The sequence below is a fragment of the Leptodactylus fuscus genome, chromosome 10, assembly GCF_031893055.1.
Source record: "Leptodactylus fuscus isolate aLepFus1 chromosome 10, aLepFus1.hap2, whole genome shotgun sequence".
Lineage (NCBI taxonomy): Eukaryota > Metazoa > Chordata > Amphibia > Anura > Leptodactylidae > Leptodactylus > Leptodactylus fuscus.
The window spans coordinates 54122515-54144775 of NC_134274.1; the positions used below are offsets into that span (position 1 = coordinate 54122515).

The following is a 22261-nucleotide window of genomic DNA, read 5'->3' on the forward strand; positions in this document are numbered from 1 at the left end:
CTGTGGAGTTTGGATACCAGTAATGCAGAAAGAATACACTGGCCTGACAGTCATGCTCACTCTGACTACCCCTTCTCCTGAAGATGGTAATTGTTTTCCACAAGATGGTGAAAGAACAGTAATGTGTTACTTAGCAAGACAGCCCACCTCCTTTCTAGGATCCGATATCAAAGACCTCAGGCTTCAAATCTGTGGTGCTGGGGCATAATATGCCTCATTTACAAAGGGGTGCAACACTTCATATATAAGGTGCATATGAAAAGTGTGTCTGCTCAGAAATCTAAGCCAAATCACAATAATGTGGGGAAATTATGGTGAATTTGGTGGGCCTAGTGGCCTCACTCACGCCCTTTTAAGAAAGTGGTGAAGATTTAGCAAAATTGCACAAAAAAAAAAAAAAGAAAAAAAAAAGTGACTTTTTATGCCTGCTACACCAGAAAATATAGATGAGCGAACACCGTTCGATCGAATACATATTCGATCGAATATCAGGCTGTTCGAGGTATTCAATTGCAATCGAATACCACGAGGCAAACGCAGAAAAAATTTGTATCCCCTCCCACCTTCCCTGGTGCGTTTTTTGCACCAATAACTGCGCAGGGGAGGTGGGACAGGAACTACGACAACGGAGGCATTGAAAAAAAAAAAAAAAAACGGAAAAAGGAATTGGCTGGCTAAATCAGGTAACCTCCAATTTAGATGAATGGTGGATTTAACATTTGACTCATTTGGGACTGTGAACTATGTGACTGTGAGACAGGGACAGATCTACAGGCAGGGTTATCTAGGGATTACCTTTATTTAAGGGGGAATGTTACTCACCCAGCTCTTTGGGGCTCTATCTGGTTGGGATCCCTGTCAGCTTGCGATATGCACGAGCTGACTTTTTCCCATAGGAATGCATTGACCAGCGTTGATTGGCCGAATGCCATACAGAAGTATGGCATTCGGCCAATCAACGCTGGTCAATGCATTCCTATGCCGAGATGAAGCAGAGCTTAACCCGCTACACATAATACTAGGCTCAGGAGGCGGGGACAGGGCGCTCTGAAGACATGTGGACAGAGGACTGGACCAAGAAGAGGAGCTGGGAGCTGCAGCTATGCAGGTAAGTGGACAACGGTGGGGGGGTTAATCACTACACAGCGTGGAGTCCAAAAATTGAAATTTTTGGACTACATGCTGTGTAGTGAATAGGATCGTTTTTAAAATCCAATCTCCGAATGATCAGAAATCGGATTTTAAAAACAGATGTAGCAGAGCTGGACCTGCTACACACTCAGCTCTGCTGTATCGGACACTGCTACATTGGTAGAGCTGAGTGTGTAGCAGGTTCAGCTCTGCTTCATCTCGGCATAGGAATGCATTGACCAGCGTTGATTGGCCGAATGCCATACTTCTGTATGGCATTCTGCCAATCAACGCTGGTCAATGCATTCCTATGGGAAAAAGTCAGCTCCAGCATATCGCAAGCTAACAGGGATCCCGACATAATAAAGGTACTTTATGCCCCCAGACATGCTTCCCCTGCTGTCCCAGTTGCATTCCAGGGTGTTGGCATCATTTCCTGGGGTGTCATAGTGGACTTGGTGACCCTCCTGAGTCGAATGGTCCAATCCCCTGTAGCAAAGCATTTTTCCCCATAGACTATAATGAGGTTTGATATTCAGTCATTCGAATAATCGAATATTGAGCGGCTATTCGAAACGAATATCGAATATCGAACATTTTACTGTTCGCTCATCTCTACCAGAAAACAATAATACAAGGCAAGTCTTGGAGGACAAGAAATCTGAAGCATCTCTATCAATAGTAAAATTTCTACTTCGGAAGGTACAGGCTTAGTAATAAAAAATAGTAATACTAAACATGCCGATGAAGTCCTAAAGTAAAAACTCTCATTTATTTTCACAGAATTCTTTACAATGTGTTCAGAGCGTAATAAACAATATAGACGTAATGAACTAAAACCCACTCATTGGAGAGAAATCCAAGGTTTTGTCCAGTTAACCTCAAGATGGAAGAAAGCGACAGTCACGGTTATGTACAAAGTGCTGTACACAGCCTGTACATGGATTTTGTCTTAACTGCAAAACAGCCCTAAGAAAACTAGATTTATATAGAATCTTAAATATCATCTTGGCATGGCTCAGTTACTCAAGGCTGCAAGTGAGAGGGATGGAAAAGTCTTTACGCAAGGCTGAATCCCTCATAATGGTCAATGGCCTGGATCAGTTTCTCTCGAAGTGTCTCTTTGCTGGTGTATTTGGGAAGGTCCAACAGATTGAAACACGTGTGGGCAACAGGTAGAAAAGATTCTCCGCCACCTGTTGGCTGGATGATAAGTTTTAGACTCTTCATTCCTAGAATCGGTATCCGGTCACTGCCAGTCAAAAACACTGTAAAGAAAGCAAATAATACACTATGACATAGTGCAATGGTTGTACAGTCTGAATTCTGGTGAATGAGAACTGACACGGCTTTTATACATCAATAGCAGTTTTTCCATGAAGTGGAGCCTTGCGCTAGGTTCACATTAGTGTTCAGGGACTCCATCCTCCATTCCACTTAAAATAGGCTGTCTGTGGGTTTACGTGGGTAACTGCGGATAGGGTTTCCATTTTTCAGATCTCCAAGCAGATCTAACTAACGGAAAACCAAATGCTAGTGTGAACCTCACGTCAGCATAAGGCCGGGTTCACATGGGATATTTTGGACCAGAATTTGATGTGGAGGCCACCTCAGATTCCGGTACAAAAAACGGGTAGCTGTAACAGGATGCCGGTGCAGTGCACCGACATCCAGTCGTAGCACTCCGCTCCGAATTAAGCCCAAATGAATGGGCCTAGCCGGGAGGAGGGAGTGTCTTCAGGCGGATGTCACGAGGTGAATTCGCTTGAAGAATGAGCATGTTGCTTCTTTTTTTCCAGGAGACAGAACAAACCACTCCTGTAAAAAAAGAACTGACTGGCTCCGTTTTTTTTGGTCAGGATTTTGAGGCGGATTCCGCCTCAAAATACTGATGTAAATACCCCGTGTGAACTCAGCCTAAAGTGGTTTCTTGGACTTTTTAATTGAAGACCTAACCTTAGGATAGGTAATTAAAAAATCGTCAGGAATCAGAAGCCCAGCACCCCCGTGGATCAGCTTTCTGAGCGCAGCTACCGCCTCGCAGTCTGTGTGAAATACAGCCCCTGCACCAATGTACAGCGCTGTGCTTGGTAAGTACTGAAGAGGCTGCAGCACTTTCCCGAATGCTGATATCAGACTCCTGACGATCTGTAATTGATGGGTAATGAGCTATGAAAAAGTCTTTAAATTCTGGAATACCCCTTTAATATCAAAAGTTCAGCCAGCATTGAAATGAATGAGCTGTCTTAAGACCTAATGAAAACAAATCTACTTTGTCTCAAGTATTTTTACATCTATTCCATTATCCATATCAAGGCACTGTATATTTCTCCTTAGAAGGAAGTGACTAGTGAGAACCATGCACCAAGGTGGCCACCTCTACCTTCATTCTCAGCCTGGATATGGAGGGCTGCTGGGGTTCAGGGGTCTCCCTATTCTAGACATAGGTGCTGGTGTAGTAATGAGACCCACTCCAATCTCTCTAATTTTTATTGGATATTGTTATATTTGAATTTTTCATACTAAATAAATTTAAGACTTTATATTTTCATACATTATTAATGTTGTGTCATATGTCACATGGTAAACCATGACAGAAGTATGTGCATCCTGGGACTAAATTTTACTTGCCACCTTCTTGGGGCCTTAAAGGGGTTGTCCAGTTTCAGACCAATACTAAAAGACAAATGTTATTGTTTGTATAATAAAAAAAAAGTTATACAATTTTCCCACATACTTTCTGTATCAATTCCTCACAGTTTTCTAGATCTCTGTTTGCTATCATTCATTCAGTTACTTCTGGTTGCCAAAACGCTGACCATGGCCAGAAAGATGAACAACATTTTATTATACAATTTTTTTTTCTCAATATTAGTCTGAAAGTGGACAACCTGTTTAATATTTAGAGTATTATTCTTCATGGAAGCTACACACACAAATATATATATATATATATATATATATATATATATATATATATATATATATATATATATATATATTTTAATCATTTGCTAAGGCTATAGTCACCTGTGCATTGGAGTCTGTGTTCGGAGACCCTTATGACAGTCTGAGTCAAAACTCACTAGATGCATAAGTCCTACAAGATTGACTTTTCTCTCCCGTGAGTTCAGTTTAACCCTTAAGTACTATCATGGTGTCTATCATACACATGTCCTTAAGATAGACACCATGATAGCACTTAAAGGTTAAAAGACCGGACACCCGATGGACTCCATTACAGTTAGTGAGGTCCGTCGGGCTCCATATGTGACAGCTGTTGTATCGGTCAGCCTATCCACTGTTCTGGTCCTCTGATGGACTACAACAATGGATAGACTAATGTTGGTGTGAACCTAGTGTCAGAGTTTTATTGGATCCCTATCAAATGCACATGGCACTAGGCACGGTGCCTCAAATCATGAGACGTTACTTCTGTTCATACAGCTAGTGAATCAATATCCATTACCAAAGATTCATAGTGGCAGCATTAAAGAATACTTACATAAAAACTGCTTTTTCTTTTCCAATGGTAACTCATGGAAAACCTCCCAAAATATTTTGATGGTAGGATGATCTGCCCAGTACTCTCCTTTATATTCAGTATGCTAAATAAAAGAAGTAGAATTACAGCATTATTGTGTCTTCTACTATGGAGAGCTGAACCTGCTCATGTGTGGTTAGCTAAGATACAGCAAAGTAGGGATGACAGTCATATATGACATAGGTACAGAGCAGAATGGGTTAAATGTACTGTCTTATACATCATAAACCTCTCACATCAGCAGGTTTAACCAATTCTAGATGTACTAAATACATACGTAAATGTCTCCCATCTAAATCAACTTCATAAGAATAAATAGTAATGCTGACAACTCTCAGAAAACAATAAGGGTGGATTCACACTGTGTCACACAGTTTTTTAACCATTACTCTTATCAGTCAAAAGATGAGACCAACTGACGTTAACGCCAAAGGAGTGACTTATACTGACAGATCCTCCTTCATCTGTGTCTATTTCCCATCTATTCCTATGATTAACTCCTTCCCAACATCCGCCGTACTATAATGGTGGATGCCAGGTATTTAACTATGGTAGCCGCTCAGGAGCCAAGCAGCCACCATAGCCGCCGAGTGTCTACTGTTTTATACAGTAGATGCCCAGTGCTATTGCCTTCGCACCAATTGCGGGCATCAACCCCTCCGCAATGTTCCCTGTGATTGCAGCAGCAGGAGTAAGCTCTGGGGCCTGTGTCACGTTGCTATGACAGCAGGAAGCCTTGTGAAGGCTCCCCGGTCTGTCATTCAGTGGATTCTATTGCAGGCTACTCTATGTAGCCTGCAATAGAAGCCCTGGTATTTTGCAATGCATTAGCATTGTAATGCATTGCATTGGGGAACAGACCCCCTGAGGTCAAAAATGAAAAATCCTCATGGTGGGAAGGGGGTTTTACAAAAAAAAAAAAAAAAAAAGGAAAAAAAAAAATCTTTTCTCTCTCATATTTTTTACTTTTCTAAAAGAATAAAATGTTGTACTTTCAGGACTTTTTCTCCTTCTAGAAAAGAAAGCTTCCGTCATGTTTTTTTTTTACATTGGAGTGAAAGATAAAGGACTCAGATTGAGTAGGCTCGGTCTGCATCAGTCACGCCATCACCGTTAAAAGTTCATTGGCTCTTACCCCATGACTGATAAGAGCAATGGACTTTGGTAACGAAAACATCCCCTAATGGATAGTATTCTTCATACAGTAATTTCCAGTTGTCTGGATCATATCTGATAGTTCATGGCCTTATTATTTACATGGTGCTAGGCCTGCAGAGACAATTCTGTCAATGCAAGTCTGAGTAATAACGTAGCCAAATAATTCATGACTATTCATGAGTATAAAATACATTCTGGGAAACATGATGCACATGTGCCTCTAAATATACAAACGATAAGATGTCAGGGGCACTCTGTGGTTAAATGTGCAGGGGGCTAGACTGCAGTACAAATAAGTAAATCAATGCAGAAAATTGAATTCTGAACTCCAAAAGCTTCAAAGCTTTGAGTGAACTTTACTAATAGAAAAGTAATCCATAGAAAACATTTCAATCATGCAAAGACAGGGCGGTTTTGAGTGAAGTTAAGATGGCCACACATATCAGATAAATGATAGCCAAAACCATTGATTTTGTTGGGAACTGTCAAGCACCTAATGAGTAAGGGCAGGGGGATCCTGACTCAAACATCAGACCTTGCAACAGATAAGGATCGGGCATGTTGGATTTCAGCATTTTGTTCACATCGAGAACGCAGAACTTTGGGACATTTGACATTGAGGGACCCGCAGTGTTCTGACACTTATTCCTTATTTATGGATAATAGTGTCATTAGTAGCACAACGGCTTTCCCGATCTGGGCCCAGTGTGAAGAGCTTACGGTCCGGTACCGTAGCTCTTCTATGGTCAGAAGGGCGTTTCTGACACTTAGCCAGAGGCGTTCTTCTTCACAGCACAGCCAATCGCGCTGTGCTGTGAGAGCCGGGAGGAACGCCCCCTCCCTCCCTGATAATGCTCGTCTATGGACGAGTACTGCGAGCAGATGGAGGGGGTGTTCCTCCCAGCTCTCACAGCACAGCGCGATTGGCTGTGCTGTGAAGAAGGACGCCTCTGGCTAAGTGTCAGAAACGCCCTTCTGACCATAGAAGAGAACGTACCGGACCGTAAGCTCTTCACACTGGGCACAGATCGGGAAAGTCGACAGTGCGCTGACAGCGCACTGTCAGCTTTCCGGCAGTATATAGAACTGCCTATGGGCAAAATGGTGAAAGGTCCTCTTTAATGTTATTTATTACTGTGTATCACTGTGTGTTACTAACCAGATAATGCTTATGTTATACTATAGGTGTCTGTCATACAATACAGACATGACTATTTATTACTTCTGATTTGTTACTGTGTATCACTGTGTGTTACTAACCTTCTGTAGTTCATTCCAGTCATAGTTAGTGTTGCCAATGACCATGGCCTGCAGCTCATTTGGTTGGAAGAGCTCGAGGACTCGGCCTCCACACACCTTGTGAAAGCCTGCATAAAATGCATTAAACAGGGAAGCCACTGAATGATTGAATATGTAGTCCACGTAGGCATCGACAAATTCTTGCCTGTGAATCAAAACATAAACCTATGAACACAACATGCCATATATCCATTATATACATATACTGCAAGTGGTGAAATCCTGCACAACGCTACGAGCAAGTGCAAGTCACTCTTACAACCTTAGGATAAGTCACCTTATGCCACCCTGTCCCTTGTTTAGTGGCAAGCAGAATTCTATATGATGGTCCCAATCTATAGGTTTTTAAAGGGAACCCACTGACATCAAGTTATAGAGCAGAAAGAGCTGGACAGATTGATATATAGTTTTGTTAAAAAAAAAGTTTCAGTATAACTTGTCATTTCTATCTCTGCCAATTCTAGGGCGATGGACGGTCCTACTTCATATGCGTGCCTAAAGGGATAGCTGTCAGTCACTGACTCCTAAGCCCAGAATGGGCAGATATAAATAAATTAATAAAATACAAATTATACTGAATGTCTCCATACAAAACTACAGAGTAGCAGTCGATGAAACACCGTATATACTCGAGTATAAGCCGACCCGAATATAAGCCGAGGCCCCTAATTTTACCACAAAAAAAACTGGGAAAACTTATTGACTATTGAATAAGCCGAGCAGGGTGAAATGCAGCAGCTACTGGAAAATTTCAAAAATTAAAATGGAGCTTTTGGGTGCAGTAGATACTGGGTGCTGGGAAGGGGAGGGGGTGTTTTGGTTGTCTGTCTGCCCCTTCCTTGAGCTTGAGGACTGTTTTTTTTTTTCCCCCACTTGGAATTCAACCTGGCTGAACCCCTTCCCGACAGAATAGGAACACTGCAGATACCCCATATTCAGTAGGCTGGGCACTTTTAGACACAGGGATACCTAATGTGTATGTGTTTCACAGTCATTTTCTACTTTTATATGTATTCTAGGGAAAGGACTGATTTAGAACTTTATTTATTTATTTTTTTTTTCACTATTTTATGGGAGATTCTAAACATTACTATTGCGGCTGGTCATAGAGTTCGATCGAACCTTGGTTAAGAACCACTGACCTAGACATTTGCCTTGTGAAAATCAAACTGAATACATGTAGTGTATAGATACACTTAGATATCTAGTGCCTCTTTTCATGTAAAAGTGTGTTATATTCGCTCAGTTATGAATACTGAAGCTACAACTTTTCACCATTCTCTTCTAACCACCTTGTATATATCATTCTTCCAAGCTTTTCAAAAGCAGCACTTATAAAGTTCTGCAATGGTGCACAAGCTGCAGTACCCACAGTCTCCACTGTTACATGTACAGAGCTGATCTGCATGGGGTCGCTCACAATCTAAAACTGATGTCCTACCTTATAAGTAGGACAACAGATAGCAGATGACCCCTTTATTGCAGATCTGTCACCTATTGACAATAGGCTCCTCTCCGGAATACAAAAAGCTCATGGGCGCTGCCATTTTGCCGGTGATTGCCGGCGCCTGGAGCAAGCTCGAGGGCTGACGTCACGTTGGCATGATAGCCGGGAGCCTTGTAAAGATTCCCCCGCAATGATTTTCTTTTGCAGGCTGCTCTATGCAGCCTGTAAAAGAAATAACGATTTTTTGCAATGTATTGCATTGCATTAGCGATCAGACCCCCTGGGGTTCAAAACCCCTAGGGGGGGGGGGTCTAATAAATACAAACAAATTAAAAAAAAAATATTTTTATATATATATACACATACATACATACATACATACATACACACACATATATAAAAAATTTAAAAATTCAAATCACCCCCCTTTCCCTAGAACACATATAAAAGTAGTTAAATACTGTGAAACACCTATATATTAGGTATCCCTGTGTCCAAAAACACCCACTCTACAAATCTATAAAAATATTATTCCTGTTCAGTAAACGCCTTAGCGGGGAAAAAAAAGTCAAAAGTGCCAAACCGTCATTTTTTCACTGTTTTGCCTCTGATAAAAATCTGAATAAAAAATGATCAAAGCAATAAACATTCCCCAAAATGGTATAACTAAAAAATACACCCGGCCCCTCAAAAAAAGACGCCCTATACATCCTCGTACACGGAAGCATAAAAATAGTTACGGCTGTCAGAATATGGCGACTTTTGGGGAAAAAAATAAAAATTGTTAAGGGGTTAAAATGTAAATAAAACCATATAAATGTGGTATCCCCAGAATTGTACCGAAACACAGAATACAGGGGACATGTCATTTTGGCTGCACAGTGAAGACCGTAAAAACAAATCCCATAAGAAAATCGCAGAAATGCATTTTTTCTTCAAATCCCTCCCCCCCATTCTGAATTTTTTCCAGCTTCCCAGTACATTGTACAGAATAATTAATGGCAGCAACATGAAGAAAAATTTGTCCTGCAAACATTAAGACTTCATATGGCTCTGGGAGCAGAGAAATAAAAAAGTTATGGGGTTTAGAAGGAGGAGGAGGGGAGTCGAAAACGGAAACAAAAAATGCCATCGGAGGGAAGGGGTTATTAGCCAAAACATCACAAAACATATACTGTATTATTCAGCTCATGATCTAATAGGGGAGTAAACCCGTTCCTTTGATATGTTGCCCTTATTGTATACAGCATACAGTTCAGTACAAGTAAACCCGAAGTGAGACGATGACCACCATCTATCTTTTGTGACCCAGTAATGGTGGATCCTGGTGATCTGCTATAATAATAGCTATGACTAAGACATGAAGATCTCTGACTTCAGACATGCTAATTATTAAACAAAGGTTACTTGTTCACACTGGTATATATAGGTCTGTCACCAGCTCGCTGCACTATGAAGGGTTTGCCTGGTTGTCTGAATCTATTTATATCATAAAAGCATGAGATGTTAGCATTGCTGGAATATCTGTCAGCTGCGACCTCTGTAAGCTTAACAAGTACATTCATTTTAGAAAGGTGACATCACCGGTCAGTTCTCTTAATTCAGAGTAGGAGTGGAACTATTTACTTATTTTATCGCAAGGACTGCAAGTCATACGTTCACCTTCATGAACTCACATAATCTACACCTAAAATACATTGCTGTTTTTTTTTTTTTTTTATCTAGCTCTTTAATAGACCAGAGCTGTATTCATGATTCTGCTGTTGATATAAGACAGCTTGGTTTTACTGTACAAAGCCTGGTGTAAAGACTACAGTTCCCAAAACACAAATCACCAGAGGAATCCCTAGACATTGAGAAGGCACAGAATGTTGGGAAATCGCAGCTCTGAATACAAAAAAATATACAATTTACTTATAATCACAGGATGACCTAAAAGTCAGGGAAAATATTATATATATTGCAGCTCTAACAAAAACCTCAGACCTGTTTCTCTAAACCCATTCCCTTTCAGCAGCTTTCTATAAAGAAGTAGCCGAAACCTTCTAGATTCTTGATTCAATAAGGGGTCATAAATAAGGTGAGCCAACGCAAGTTCCCATTCAGACCTTATGTATAATACAAGTAGCATTATTCTCTTTCATATGGAAAGAGGTGTATGTTAGAGAGGGAAGTTTATCCAAATACATAGAACCTACTTGTTTCCTTGATTTACAGATGTGTCTGCACCGTTAGGAATCAATTCCCTGGTTTCTGTAGTTCCAAAGTTATCCACTGTAACCTATGCAAAAGAGAGGCAAAGTCTGACTTGGACCATTCCACCTATACATGTAATATCTCCAAAAACAAGCATCCTACATTACCCATAAATCAGAGAGGACATAAGGACTCTACCTCATACACCACAATATTTATTTCTTTACTTATATTTCTTATTTTAAGTCTACTGACCCATAAACATGCATATTAACAGTCTTGTCTGTAATCCTATCAATTTATGGGGACCAGAAACAAAACCACTTTAAGGCCGGGACCCCACATGGTGCAAACGCCAAGGGAAAACAAATGCGGCGTTTCCAGTTACTGCAAGCGAATCCCATCTAATGAATCCCCTCCACACATGGCGGAAAGATACATGACATGAACACACTGCGATTTCCGAAACAGTTGTGGTCACTTGTACCTATGGAAACGCTGGGTCCATTGTGGATGAAATGTCTAAATTTGTAGCTTTTATGCAGCCATTTTCCTACGCTGCCTACTCTGAATGCCATACTTAAATATTTTATTTTTGGATTTCAATATTGCTTGGAATGATTTGATGACTTTAATATGTCCTGCATGAGCACTTTTGCCATAACTTGAGTGTTAGGGGGTGTTGGATTCCGTCAGCAGTGTCCGTAGCTATTGTCTCTACAAGATTCTAGCTAGCTGGTCCGTTTGCAATTTCCATTCATTTCAATGGGATTTTATCCTGTGTCCTTTAGTGTCCGTTTACACCCATCACCATTTTTTTAAGTATATGAAATAACCCTACCTGCAGGACTTTTCTGTCCGTTTAAAAAAAACAGACAGCAAGTGTCCGTTATTATTTTTTTTAACACTGAAATCTAAGGGCAAAGGATTTCTAATGGACAGTAACCGATAGCCATCAGTTACTGTCCGTTTGTGTCAGTTATGATAGCTGTCCATTTTTTTTTTGTTTGTTTGTTTTTTTTAAACGGACACCTTCTGAACGGAATCCAATGGTAGTGTGAACGCTTCCTTATAGACAATTTGGCTCCAGTATGACTTGAAAGCAGCTAAATAGATTATCAATGACATTTCCAAGCAAATACATACTGTAAAATTGAGACAGAACGTATCTTCAAAGTAATCTTCCACATAGTCCAGTAGTTGCTGCAAGCTCCTGAAATACACAAAGATTGTGTTATGGGTATAACATTAAGGTCTCATGCACACAACCAATTGAGCATGCCTAGTCTGATGTTCCATTATGATGACTATAGAGCAAGTGCTATCAAGTGTCATCGGAACACAGTGGAAAGGAACCACCCTATTGAAGTCAATGGGGAGACAGATGACACTCAAATGTCACCTGAGTGCTTTACGCTATGAAATTGATCCTCCCTCGGCGTGCAAACCTGGTGCATGGAGCCTCACATACAATTAAATTAATACTGTGAATATCAAAACAAAGCCATAAAATTATAAAACTTATCTTTCAGAAACTATTGGGACAGAATGAGTAGTACTCTCTAAGACTTGGACAGTGCAAACTCAGACTAGACAGTCTATGGGATTTCTAGAATAAAACAAACAGTACACTTCTGGGAAAAACAAATGTGTATGTGAATGTAAATAGGTCCTTTAAAATAGACCACCTCCACCCTTTAACCCCATAGAGACACAGCCCAAAAGTGACTTAAGGACCAGGCCTCTTTTTCAAAACTGACGTGTCACTTTAAATGGCGATAACTTTGAGACGCTTTAACTTACACCAGTGATTCTGATATTGTTTTTCCATAACACATTGTACTTCATGTCAGTAGTACATTTTCGTCGATATGTTTTGTCTTTAATTTTGAAAAAATAGGAAATTTGGTGAAAATTTTGAAAAAAATGCAGTTTCAAACTTTGAAATTGCAAGCCTTTCAAATAGAAAGTTATACTACCCATATTTGTTCATAAATATAATTAACCAGGTCTCTGATTTATGTAGCAATCAAATTTTAATCACCCTTTCATTTTTTTCAGATATTATAAGGCTTACAAGTCAAGCAGTAATTTTCCAAATTTTCAAGAAAATTTCCAAAACACATTTTTCAAGGGACCAGTTCAGTTCTGAAGGGAACTTGAAAGGCCTCTCTAATAAAACCCCCCAAAAGTCACCCCATTCTAAAAATTGCGCTCCTGAAAGAATCTAAAACAGCAGTTAGAAAGTTTCTTAACCCTTTCAGCATTTCACAACAATTAAAACAAAATGGAGGTCAAATTTACATTTTTCAATTTCTGTCACTAATATATTCATTTAGCCCTAGAATTTACACATTTACTAAGGGTTAAAGGAGAAACTGCACCCCACATTTTGTTACACAATTTCTCCCGAACACGACAATACCCCATATGTGCTGGTACCCTAATGTACGGGCACACGGTCGCTCTCAGAACAGATGGAGCGCTAATTGGATTTTGTAGGCCAAATTTTGCTAGAATACTTTTCAGGCACCATGTCCCGTTTGCAGAGCCCCCAATGTGCCAAAACAGTGGAAACCCCCAAAATGTGACCCCATTTTGGAAACTATACCCCTCGAGGAATTTATCAAGGGGTATAGTGAGCACTTGGACCCTACAGGTGTTTCACAGATTTTTTTTACCATTGAGATGTGAAAATGAAAAATTACTTTTTTTATAATAAAATGTCACTGTAGCCCCAAATTTTTCATCTTCACAAAGGGTTAAAGGAAAAATTGCACCCCACATTTTGTTACACAATTTCTCCCGAACACGACAATACCCCATATGTGCTGGTAACCTAATGTACGGGCACACTGTCGCTCTCAGAACGGATGGAGCGCTAATTGCCATGTCGCATTTGCTGAGCCCCTAAAGTATCAATACAATAGAAACCCCTCAAAAGTGACCCCATTTTAGAAACTACACCTGTCAAGGAATATATCAAGTGGTATTATGATTTTGAGACTAAAAATGCTTCCCAAAAATTGAAATTTTTAAAGAAATATGTCATTTCGGTGCCCAATACGTTGCACTCACTTTGTATTGTCAGAGACCTTCACTTCTAAAACTATTAAGTGGGCCATCCAGAGGGGCAAAAAATTATATATGTGGGTATAAACTGCTGCTTGGGCACACAGCAGGGCTCAGAAGGGAAGGACCACTGCGCTTTTTAGCTTTTGGGGTACAGATTTAGAGGGACTTTCTGGGCGCCATGTTGTTTTTGCAGAGCCCTGGAGGTGCCAGTAAACTGGAATTCCCCAAGAAGTGACCATTTTGTAGGGGAAATTTTAGGGTCTCTGCAAAAGTGCCATGGCATCTAAAAACCAAACCGTCTAAGTCTGTGCTCCAAAAACCAAATAACCTTCTTCCCTTCTGTGTCCAGCTGGGCCCTAATATCAGTTTATACCCACATATGACATTACGTACATTATCCCGGTTACACCAGTGTCATACATGTGTCATACATGTGGCATAAACTGCAGTTTGGCCACACAGCAGGGTGCAGAGGGGAAGGAGCGTGATGCGGCTTTTGGAGCACAGATTCTGATGTTTGGTATCTGGACGCGGTCATGTTTGTAGAGCCTGTAAGGTACCAGAAAAGTGGATTCCCCAAAGGAGTGACCCCAGTTTGAAAACTGCACCCCTCAAAGAGTTTATCAGGGGGTGTAGTGGAGTATTAGTATCTCAGACGTGACTGCACAGCGGATGGCGAAGAGGGAATATGTAAACTTTGCAGAGTACATTGCAAACTCCAGATTCCCTACTGTGTCCAAGTAGCTCCTATGATTGGGGGAGTCACACTGGGGTAACTTCTGGTATATTTTCCCTCGTAAGCTCTAAATCTGGGGTGTCCCCTGATATTCGCTCGCACCGCTTATATATTCCCTTCCTGCCGCAGCCAGTTGTGTTCTAATAATTTGGCGATTTTGCGGGATTTTGTCTTCACATTGGTAGAGGCTATATTTTCTTTATTTTTCTGGTGACGTGGCCATATAAGGGCTTGTTGTTTGCGGGATGCGATGTATTTTGTAATGACACCATCTTAGGTGCCTACAACTTACTGATAACATTTTATTACCGTAAGACTATTACTATAAGACGCACTGGACTATAAGACGCAGAGGTTTTAGAGGAGGAAAATAGGGAAAAAAAAATTTTGAAGCAAAAACTGGTAAAATATTTAATATATGGGAGTTGTAGTTTTGCAACAGCTGCAAGGCCACATTGACAGGTGACCCTGCAGCTGTACGGGGATGCATAGAGCGTTTTTTTTGCGGGGCCAGCTGTACTTTTTAGTTATACCATTTTGGGGGGATATCTATTGCTTAGATCACCTTGTATTGAAAAAAAAGAGGAGGTGATTTAGAACTTTTATTTATTTCATATTTTTAAAGTTTTTTTTTTTTTTTTTTACTATTTTATTCCCCCCCCCCCGGGGCTTGAACCTGCGGTCACTTGATCGCAAGTCCCATAGACGGCAATACAACTGTATTGCCGTCTATGGGACATTCTGTGTATTAGTATTACGGCTGGTCATAGACCCAGCCGCAATACTAATATATAGCAGTGACAGGCCCGGGAGCTTCATTAGGCTCCCGGCTGTCACCCAAACAGGTCGGCTCCTGCGATATCGCTGCGCAGGAGCCGGCCTGCAACTTTACAGGTACGGGGCCGGTGGGGACCGGCCCCGGGGGAGAAGGGGCCGCTGATACTGACCCGGCATCCGCTGTACTAGAGAGGCGGATGCCGGGGAGGGATAGACGCCGGGGCCTGAGACATCGCTGCGCTCCTCTCCCCTGCATGAAGCCAGCGGCAGGGGGGACGGAGGAGCCCCTGCCGCTGCTGGCTTCATGCGGGGCAGAGGAGCGCAGCGTTGTCGCAGGCCCCGGCACCTGTAATGGCGTCTATCACTTACCGGCTTCCGCCTCTCTATTACAGCGGATGCCAGGCAACACCTTCAGACTATAAGACGCACCCTTCTTTTCCCCAAAAATTTTGGGGAAAAAAAGTGCGTCTTATAGTCCGAAAAATACGGTAACTCTTTTTTGCTGGATTTAAAAGAGAAAAAAATCAATTCTAGTATTGAGTTTTACCTTTTACATTTTTCACCATGCAGCGTAAAGTATACCGTATTTTTCGGACTATAAGACGCACTTTTTTTCCTCCCAATATGGGAGGAAAATGTGTGTGCGTCTTATAGTCCGAATGCAGCGTGCGCAGCGTCTGTGTCCCGTCTGTGCGAATGAAAAGAAGAGCAGCACGGTGCCTGCCTGCTCTGCCCCTCCTTCCCTGTCTGTGTCGCGTGTTTGCAGGAGCGAGATCTGAGAGGCAGGGAAGTAGGGGCGGGCCAGACAGGTGAAGGAAGCGTGGTTTCAAGCTTGCCGAGAAAACCACGCCTCTTTCACCCGTCTGGCTCGTCCCTCCTTCACTGCCTCTCAGATCTGGCTCCGGCAATGAAACCACACAGACAGGGAAGGAGGGGCGGGCCAAACGGGAGGAGGAGGCGTGGTTTTCTCGGCAAGCTTGAAACCACGCCTCCTTCACCCGTCTGGCCCGCCCCTATTTCCCTGCCTGTGTGGCATCATTGCAGAAGCGACATCTGAGAGGCAGTGAAGGAGGGACGAGCCAGACAGGTGAAAGAGGTGTGTTTTCAAGTTTGCTTAGAAAACCACACCTCCTTCACCCGTCTGGCCCGCCCCTTTTTCTCTTCTTACATAGCTTCACTGCAGGGTGTCTCTTTCCATCCATGGATGAGATTAGATAGAATAGATAGATAGACAGATAGACAGACAGACAGACAGATAGGAGATAGATAGATAGGATAGATTAGATAGGATAGATTAGATAGATAGATATGTTCAAATCACCCCCATAGCCCTACAATACATATAAAACAAAAACATTACTGTGAAACACATACACATTTGGTATCCCTGTGTCCGAAAGCCCCCGGTTCTATTTACATTGGTGAAATATTATATTATTAGGTTATTAAATATTTCACCAATTTTTTTTTTCCTTAAAAAATTTTTTTTCCCTATTTTCCTCCTCTAAAACCTTAGTGCGTCTTATAGTCCGAAAAATACGGTAAGTAACATTATCTTTATTCTGCGGGTCGGTACGGTTACGGCGATACCTCATTTATATTATTTTTTTATGCAATACTAATTCTGCAGAATAAAAACACATTTGGGGACATAAATCAATGATTTTTGCATCGCCATCTTCTGAGAGGCGTAACATTTTTATATTTCACTTGACAGTGTTGGTTGAGGGCTTATTTTCTGCAGGACAACCTGTGCATTTTATTGGTACTATTTTGGGGTGCATATGACTTTTTGATCACTTTTTATAGCACATTTTGTAAGGTGAGATGGCGATGTACAGGTTGTTACGGATGCGACAATACCAAATATGTATTGTTTTTATTATTATTTTTTTTTTTTTACATAATTCATTTTTTATAGAAAAAAGGGATTTTTGGTGCTTTATAACTTTATTAATTGTTTTCAAATACTTTTTTTTTTTTTTTTTTTTTTAACTTTTTCTTGTGTCCCTATGGGACACTTGGATTAGTGATGATTTCATCACTAATCCTTTATTATAGAGTGAGACACAGGCTGCATGTGTCTCACTCTAGAAACAGGAAGTGAGCTGTGTGGATGGCACAGCTCACTTCCAGAAGACGCCGGCAGCATCAACAGGTAAGTGGGTGCTCAGGGCTGCCTGGGGTCACTAACCAGTCCCCAGGCTACATATTACAGATACCGGCAGCCCCCGAGCTCGCCGTGCTGCTCCATGGACTTTTTCTCTCTAGCCCCTACCATTTAGAAGCAATGTCCAATTCTTTCATGGTCTGTTTTACCTATCCAAAATATAGAACATGTCCTATTTTTCCCATCCTCAAAGTTCCCTCAATGGACTCAAATTTTTGATGAATCCATGAAAACAGGTACCCCATGGATTCAAAACATACTGCCTATTTGTTGGCTTACTTTGCTCGAGAATTTAGCAGCAATTCTGGTTCACACTGAAATCTTAAGCCCCTCTTCTTGTATGGACAAGGCGGAAAATACATCTAAAATAACATAGGCAGGTAACATAGTGCCCATCGGAATTGAATAATGAAGGAACAATAAGGTGGTTTTATTTACCTGCCGACGTCTGGCATCAGCTCCTTTAAGTCCTCCAAGGTTGGCTTCTTCTTCAGAAGTTTCTTATATAAAGCCAAAGGGAAGTGAAGATCAACAATTGTAAAGTTGTAAATGGCTAAACCACAAACCACACCGATGAGGTGAAACAAATCGCTGTCCTCAAACGTCTGAAAGGGAACAAAAGCATATTATATAGCTAGAAGTATACATCTTCTGTAAGACTAATGTCTACTTTGCAGCTTGTATATTGTACTGGATGTATTTTAGTTTTTGTGGGGTTTTTCTTACATTAAATGTAGACTCTCTGCCTACATATAAGTAGCTGGTAAAATGGCTTTTGTTATGCTCAAATACTGTTTATTGCACCCTTTGTACAACACCTTTAAAGGCATTCTACCATTAAAACCCTTTTTTGTCTCGTTAACATGTCAGAATAGCATTAAGAAAGGCTCCTACCTTTAGAAATCATCTCCAGCCCGCGATACAGAGCGTACTGCGCATGCTCGCGTAAGCGGCCACAAAAAAATGGCCGCCGGCATTTGCAGTCAGATCTGCATGAGGCCCGATGACAGAGCAGACCGCACAGGCATTGAAGTGTGACCCCAGCCGGAAGAAGACAAGTGAAGAGGCGGTTGCTGAAGAAGATGAAGGCGTCGCTGGACAGAGTTCTCTCGCAGCATTAGGGACTGCCCACAGTGCTGCGAGAGAACTCATTTGCATACGGATTTTAACCAAACGGCGGCGCGGAGACGACTTCTAAAGGTAGGAGAAGAATAGCCTCTCTTAAGACTATTCCGTGTTTAACTAGAAAAAAAAAAGGGTTTTAATGGTAGAATCCCTTTAATTGTCTAAAGTTGCAACTTTGGCTAAACTTTAATCTTAGATACCAAAGATCATTACATGGGAATATTTGTATATGTTAATTGATTTAGTTACATATATATTCACAACATGCAAGACCCTTTTTGTGTAGCTTTTTGTCAATTTTATCCTACCGAATTGACACCACAACCAGATATTGTATTTTCACAGCCTCGACTCTAGTAGTACTTGCATGAAAACACTTGTGCAACACATTGCAAAGCACTCTGCCTGTAGAAACATCCAATTGCAATCTCTTTATGCCCGGGTGTCAAAGGTAAAAAGCATATTATGATGGCAAACCTGTGAGCCATTCATAACCCACCAATTCATGGCATCCAACAAGCGAATTGCAGAAAAGCCAATCGGGTGGCAGAGGGAAATGCTATAATCTATGGTCTTAAGCTGACAGAATTAGGGTCTGTTCATCTTTGAGATTCTGTCACAGCTTTCATATACTGATCAGTCCCAAAGTCAATAAGGCATATCAGCTGACTGTCTTGCGAAACAGAATCCACGGCATGACCAAGAAGGATGCTTATTTATTTCTTCAGATCTTTACCTCCCGTTGAAAACAATCAGGGCAAAATCTGCCACGGATTTTGGGGCAGAACCAGTCTCAAAATCAGTGCCAAATTCAACCGTGTGAACATACCTTCCCTTAAAGAGGACCTTTCATGTCTTCATATATGTGTGGTATTACATACAGCTAGAATTCAGCACACTGTCGGCTTTCCCTGTATGAGCCCCGATGCTGGAGATATCGGTGCCACTGCTTTTCGGCACCAATATCTCTCCCATGCCAGAAGGGCGGGCCTTACAGCTCAGCATCATCATCGGGCTGTAAGGAACGCCCACCTCCCCCACAGTACACGGCTATGGAAGACAACGTTCCTTACAGACCAACGATTAAGCTGGGCTGTACCTGGGGAGATATATCGGCAAAATAATGGCACCAACATCTCCAGCACCGGGGCTCATCCTGGGAATGCCGATGTGACGTACATGTAAGTAACATCACCAATGGGGGTTAATAGAAGTAAACAGTGAGGTAAAATTCATGTAAGTTTAGATAAAATAGGCCGATCCTAGTGGAAACATCTTATTCTTTTAGTTACAACAAGGTTGCCACATGATTTTATTAGCACTCTAAATAGCGCCAAAAATGCTATAACATTGTGTACCTGATCTGAAAACCAGATGAGTCTAGAATCTTCATAGAAACGGAACATCCCGTACTTTGGATCTAGAAGTTCTCTCATTATGAGCAAGAAAAACTCCTTACGTACTCCACCGGCATCGACTGCTTCTTCGCCCACAAAAATAACCTGTAATTGTCAACATGATAATCGATATAAGCGAACAGAAAAAGCAGACGACTGAGCAGTGAAAATGATTTAAACTCTTAGGTTACCTTTAAAGGTTTCTTGTAATCGATATTTTTTGTTTTCCTTAAAACTTCCATTGCATCACCTACAATGTTCTCTCTTCGTACAATTAAAATGAGGCAGGGGTCCACCGACTCGACCACTGGCAGAAACATGGATGAGAAATTCTGTCTGTTGGCTTGATCGACTGCCATCTAATAAAATATAATGTGTGGGTTAAAAATGTTCATACATGGTAATATTTTGTGTAGACAATGGCAATTTTTTTCAGCAACATACTTGTAATGACACATATGATGGCTGTAAACCACACCGCATGGTTTTGTGCATAAAACTGTTGTCTACACAAGAACCACAAGACTGTTAATGTCTCCATAATGCTGCACCTCCCTACATTTCCTCCCTCATCTCTGTCTACTGCCCAACCTGTGTTCTCCGTTCACTCAATGACATAACACTTACATCCTCTATTATCAGAACCTCCCACGCTCGTATACAAGACTTCTCCCGAGTTGCACCACTTCTCTGGAATGCTCTACCCCGGACAATCAAATTAACTCCCAATTTCTACAGTTAAAAACGCAAACTAAGACACATCTTTTCAGACAGGCCTATCACAATTTCTAACGTAAACCCTTCTGTACTATAATTAGAATTCCCAAAATTTAACCCTCCTCTGTCCCCGCTCCCACATATCCCCACATGATATGATGCCATTTCAGGCTAACTTTATAGGTCCAAGCTCCATCCACATGTTAAAGGACACGACTGGTGGCGGCTCAAAGTTTTATGTTTGTGTAATGACAGTCACCTCTATCACAACATTGTCTGACCTCTGTATAAGCAATACCGCCCCTGCTACCTTTTGTGTCACCCCCTCTACCTCATAGATTGTAAACTCTTGCGAGCAGGGCCCTCAGTCCCATTGTGTGAAATGACTTTCTTTCTAAAGCATCTTTCTGTCTGTATTTGAACCCTACAAATTGTACAGCGCTGCGGAATATGTTGGCGCTATATAAATAAAATGTATTATTATTATTACAGTCCTATGAAAAAGTTTGGGCACCCCTATTAATCTTAATCATTTTTAGTTCTAAATATTTTGGTGTTTATAACAGCCATTTCAGTTTGATATATCTAATAACTGATGGACACAGTAATATTTCAGGATTGAAATGAGGTTTATTGTACTAACAGAAAATGTGCAATATGCATTAAACCAAAATTTGACCGGTGCAAAAGTATGGGCACCTCAACAGAAAAGTGACATTAATATTTAGTAGATCCTCCTTTTGCAAAGATAACAGCCTCTAGTCGCTTCCTGTAGCTTTTAATCAGTTCCTGGATCCTGGATAAAGGTATTTTGGACAAACAATTCAAGTTCAGTTAAGTTAGATGGTCGCCGAGCATGGACAGCCCGCTTCAAATCATCCCACAGATGTTCAATGATATTCAGGTCTGGGGACTGGGATGGCCATTCCAGAACATTGTAATTGTTCCTCTGCATGAATGCCTGAGGATTTGGAGCGGTGTTTTGGATCATTGTCTTGCTGAAATATCCATCCCCGGCGTAACTTCAACTTCGTCACTGATTCTTGAACATTATTCTCAAGAATCTGCTGATACTGAGTGGAATCCATGCGACTCTCAACTTTAACAAGATTCCCGATGCCGGCATTGGCCACACAGCCCCAAAGCATGATGGAACCTCCACCAAATTTTACAGTGGGTAGCATGTGTTTTTCTTGGAATGCTGTTTCTTTTTGGACGCCATGCATAACGCCTTTTTTTTATAACCAAACAACTCAATTTTTGTTTCCAAAATGAAGCTGCCTTGTCCAAATGTGCTTTTTCATACCTCAGGCAACTCTATTTGTGGCGTACGTGCAGAAACGGCTTCTTTCTCATCACTCTCCCATACAGCTTCTATTTGTGCAAAGTGCGCTGTATAGTTGACCGATGCACAGTGACACCATCTGCAGCAAGATGATGCTGCAGCTCTTTGGAGGTGGTCTGTGGATTGTCCTTGACTGTTCTCACC

The 22261-nt window shown here is 41.3% G+C and overlaps 1 protein-coding gene across 3 annotated transcripts in view; it reads right to left on the bottom strand.

Annotated features, from left to right (window-relative positions):
* Positions 1-1901: 1901 nt before the first annotated feature.
* HERC4 (HECT and RLD domain containing E3 ubiquitin protein ligase 4) overlaps positions 1902-22261 on the bottom strand; it is a 58134-nt gene continuing 37774 nt past the window's right edge. For all 3 annotated transcript variants that reach the window (XM_075258170.1, XM_075258169.1, XM_075258171.1), the window contains 8 exons: positions 20247-20414; positions 20017-20160; positions 17972-18138; positions 11922-11988; positions 10778-10860; positions 7094-7277; positions 4637-4739; positions 1902-2399 (listed from right to left, as the gene is read on the bottom strand). In XM_075258170.1, the coding sequence (XP_075114271.1) occupies positions 2191-2399; positions 4637-4739; positions 7094-7277; positions 10778-10860; positions 11922-11988; positions 17972-18138; positions 20017-20160; positions 20247-20414 (1125 nt within the window). In that variant the 3' untranslated portion in view covers positions 1902-2190. The remainder of the gene's footprint in view (positions 2400-4636; positions 4740-7093; positions 7278-10777; positions 10861-11921; positions 11989-17971; positions 18139-20016; positions 20161-20246; positions 20415-22261) is intronic.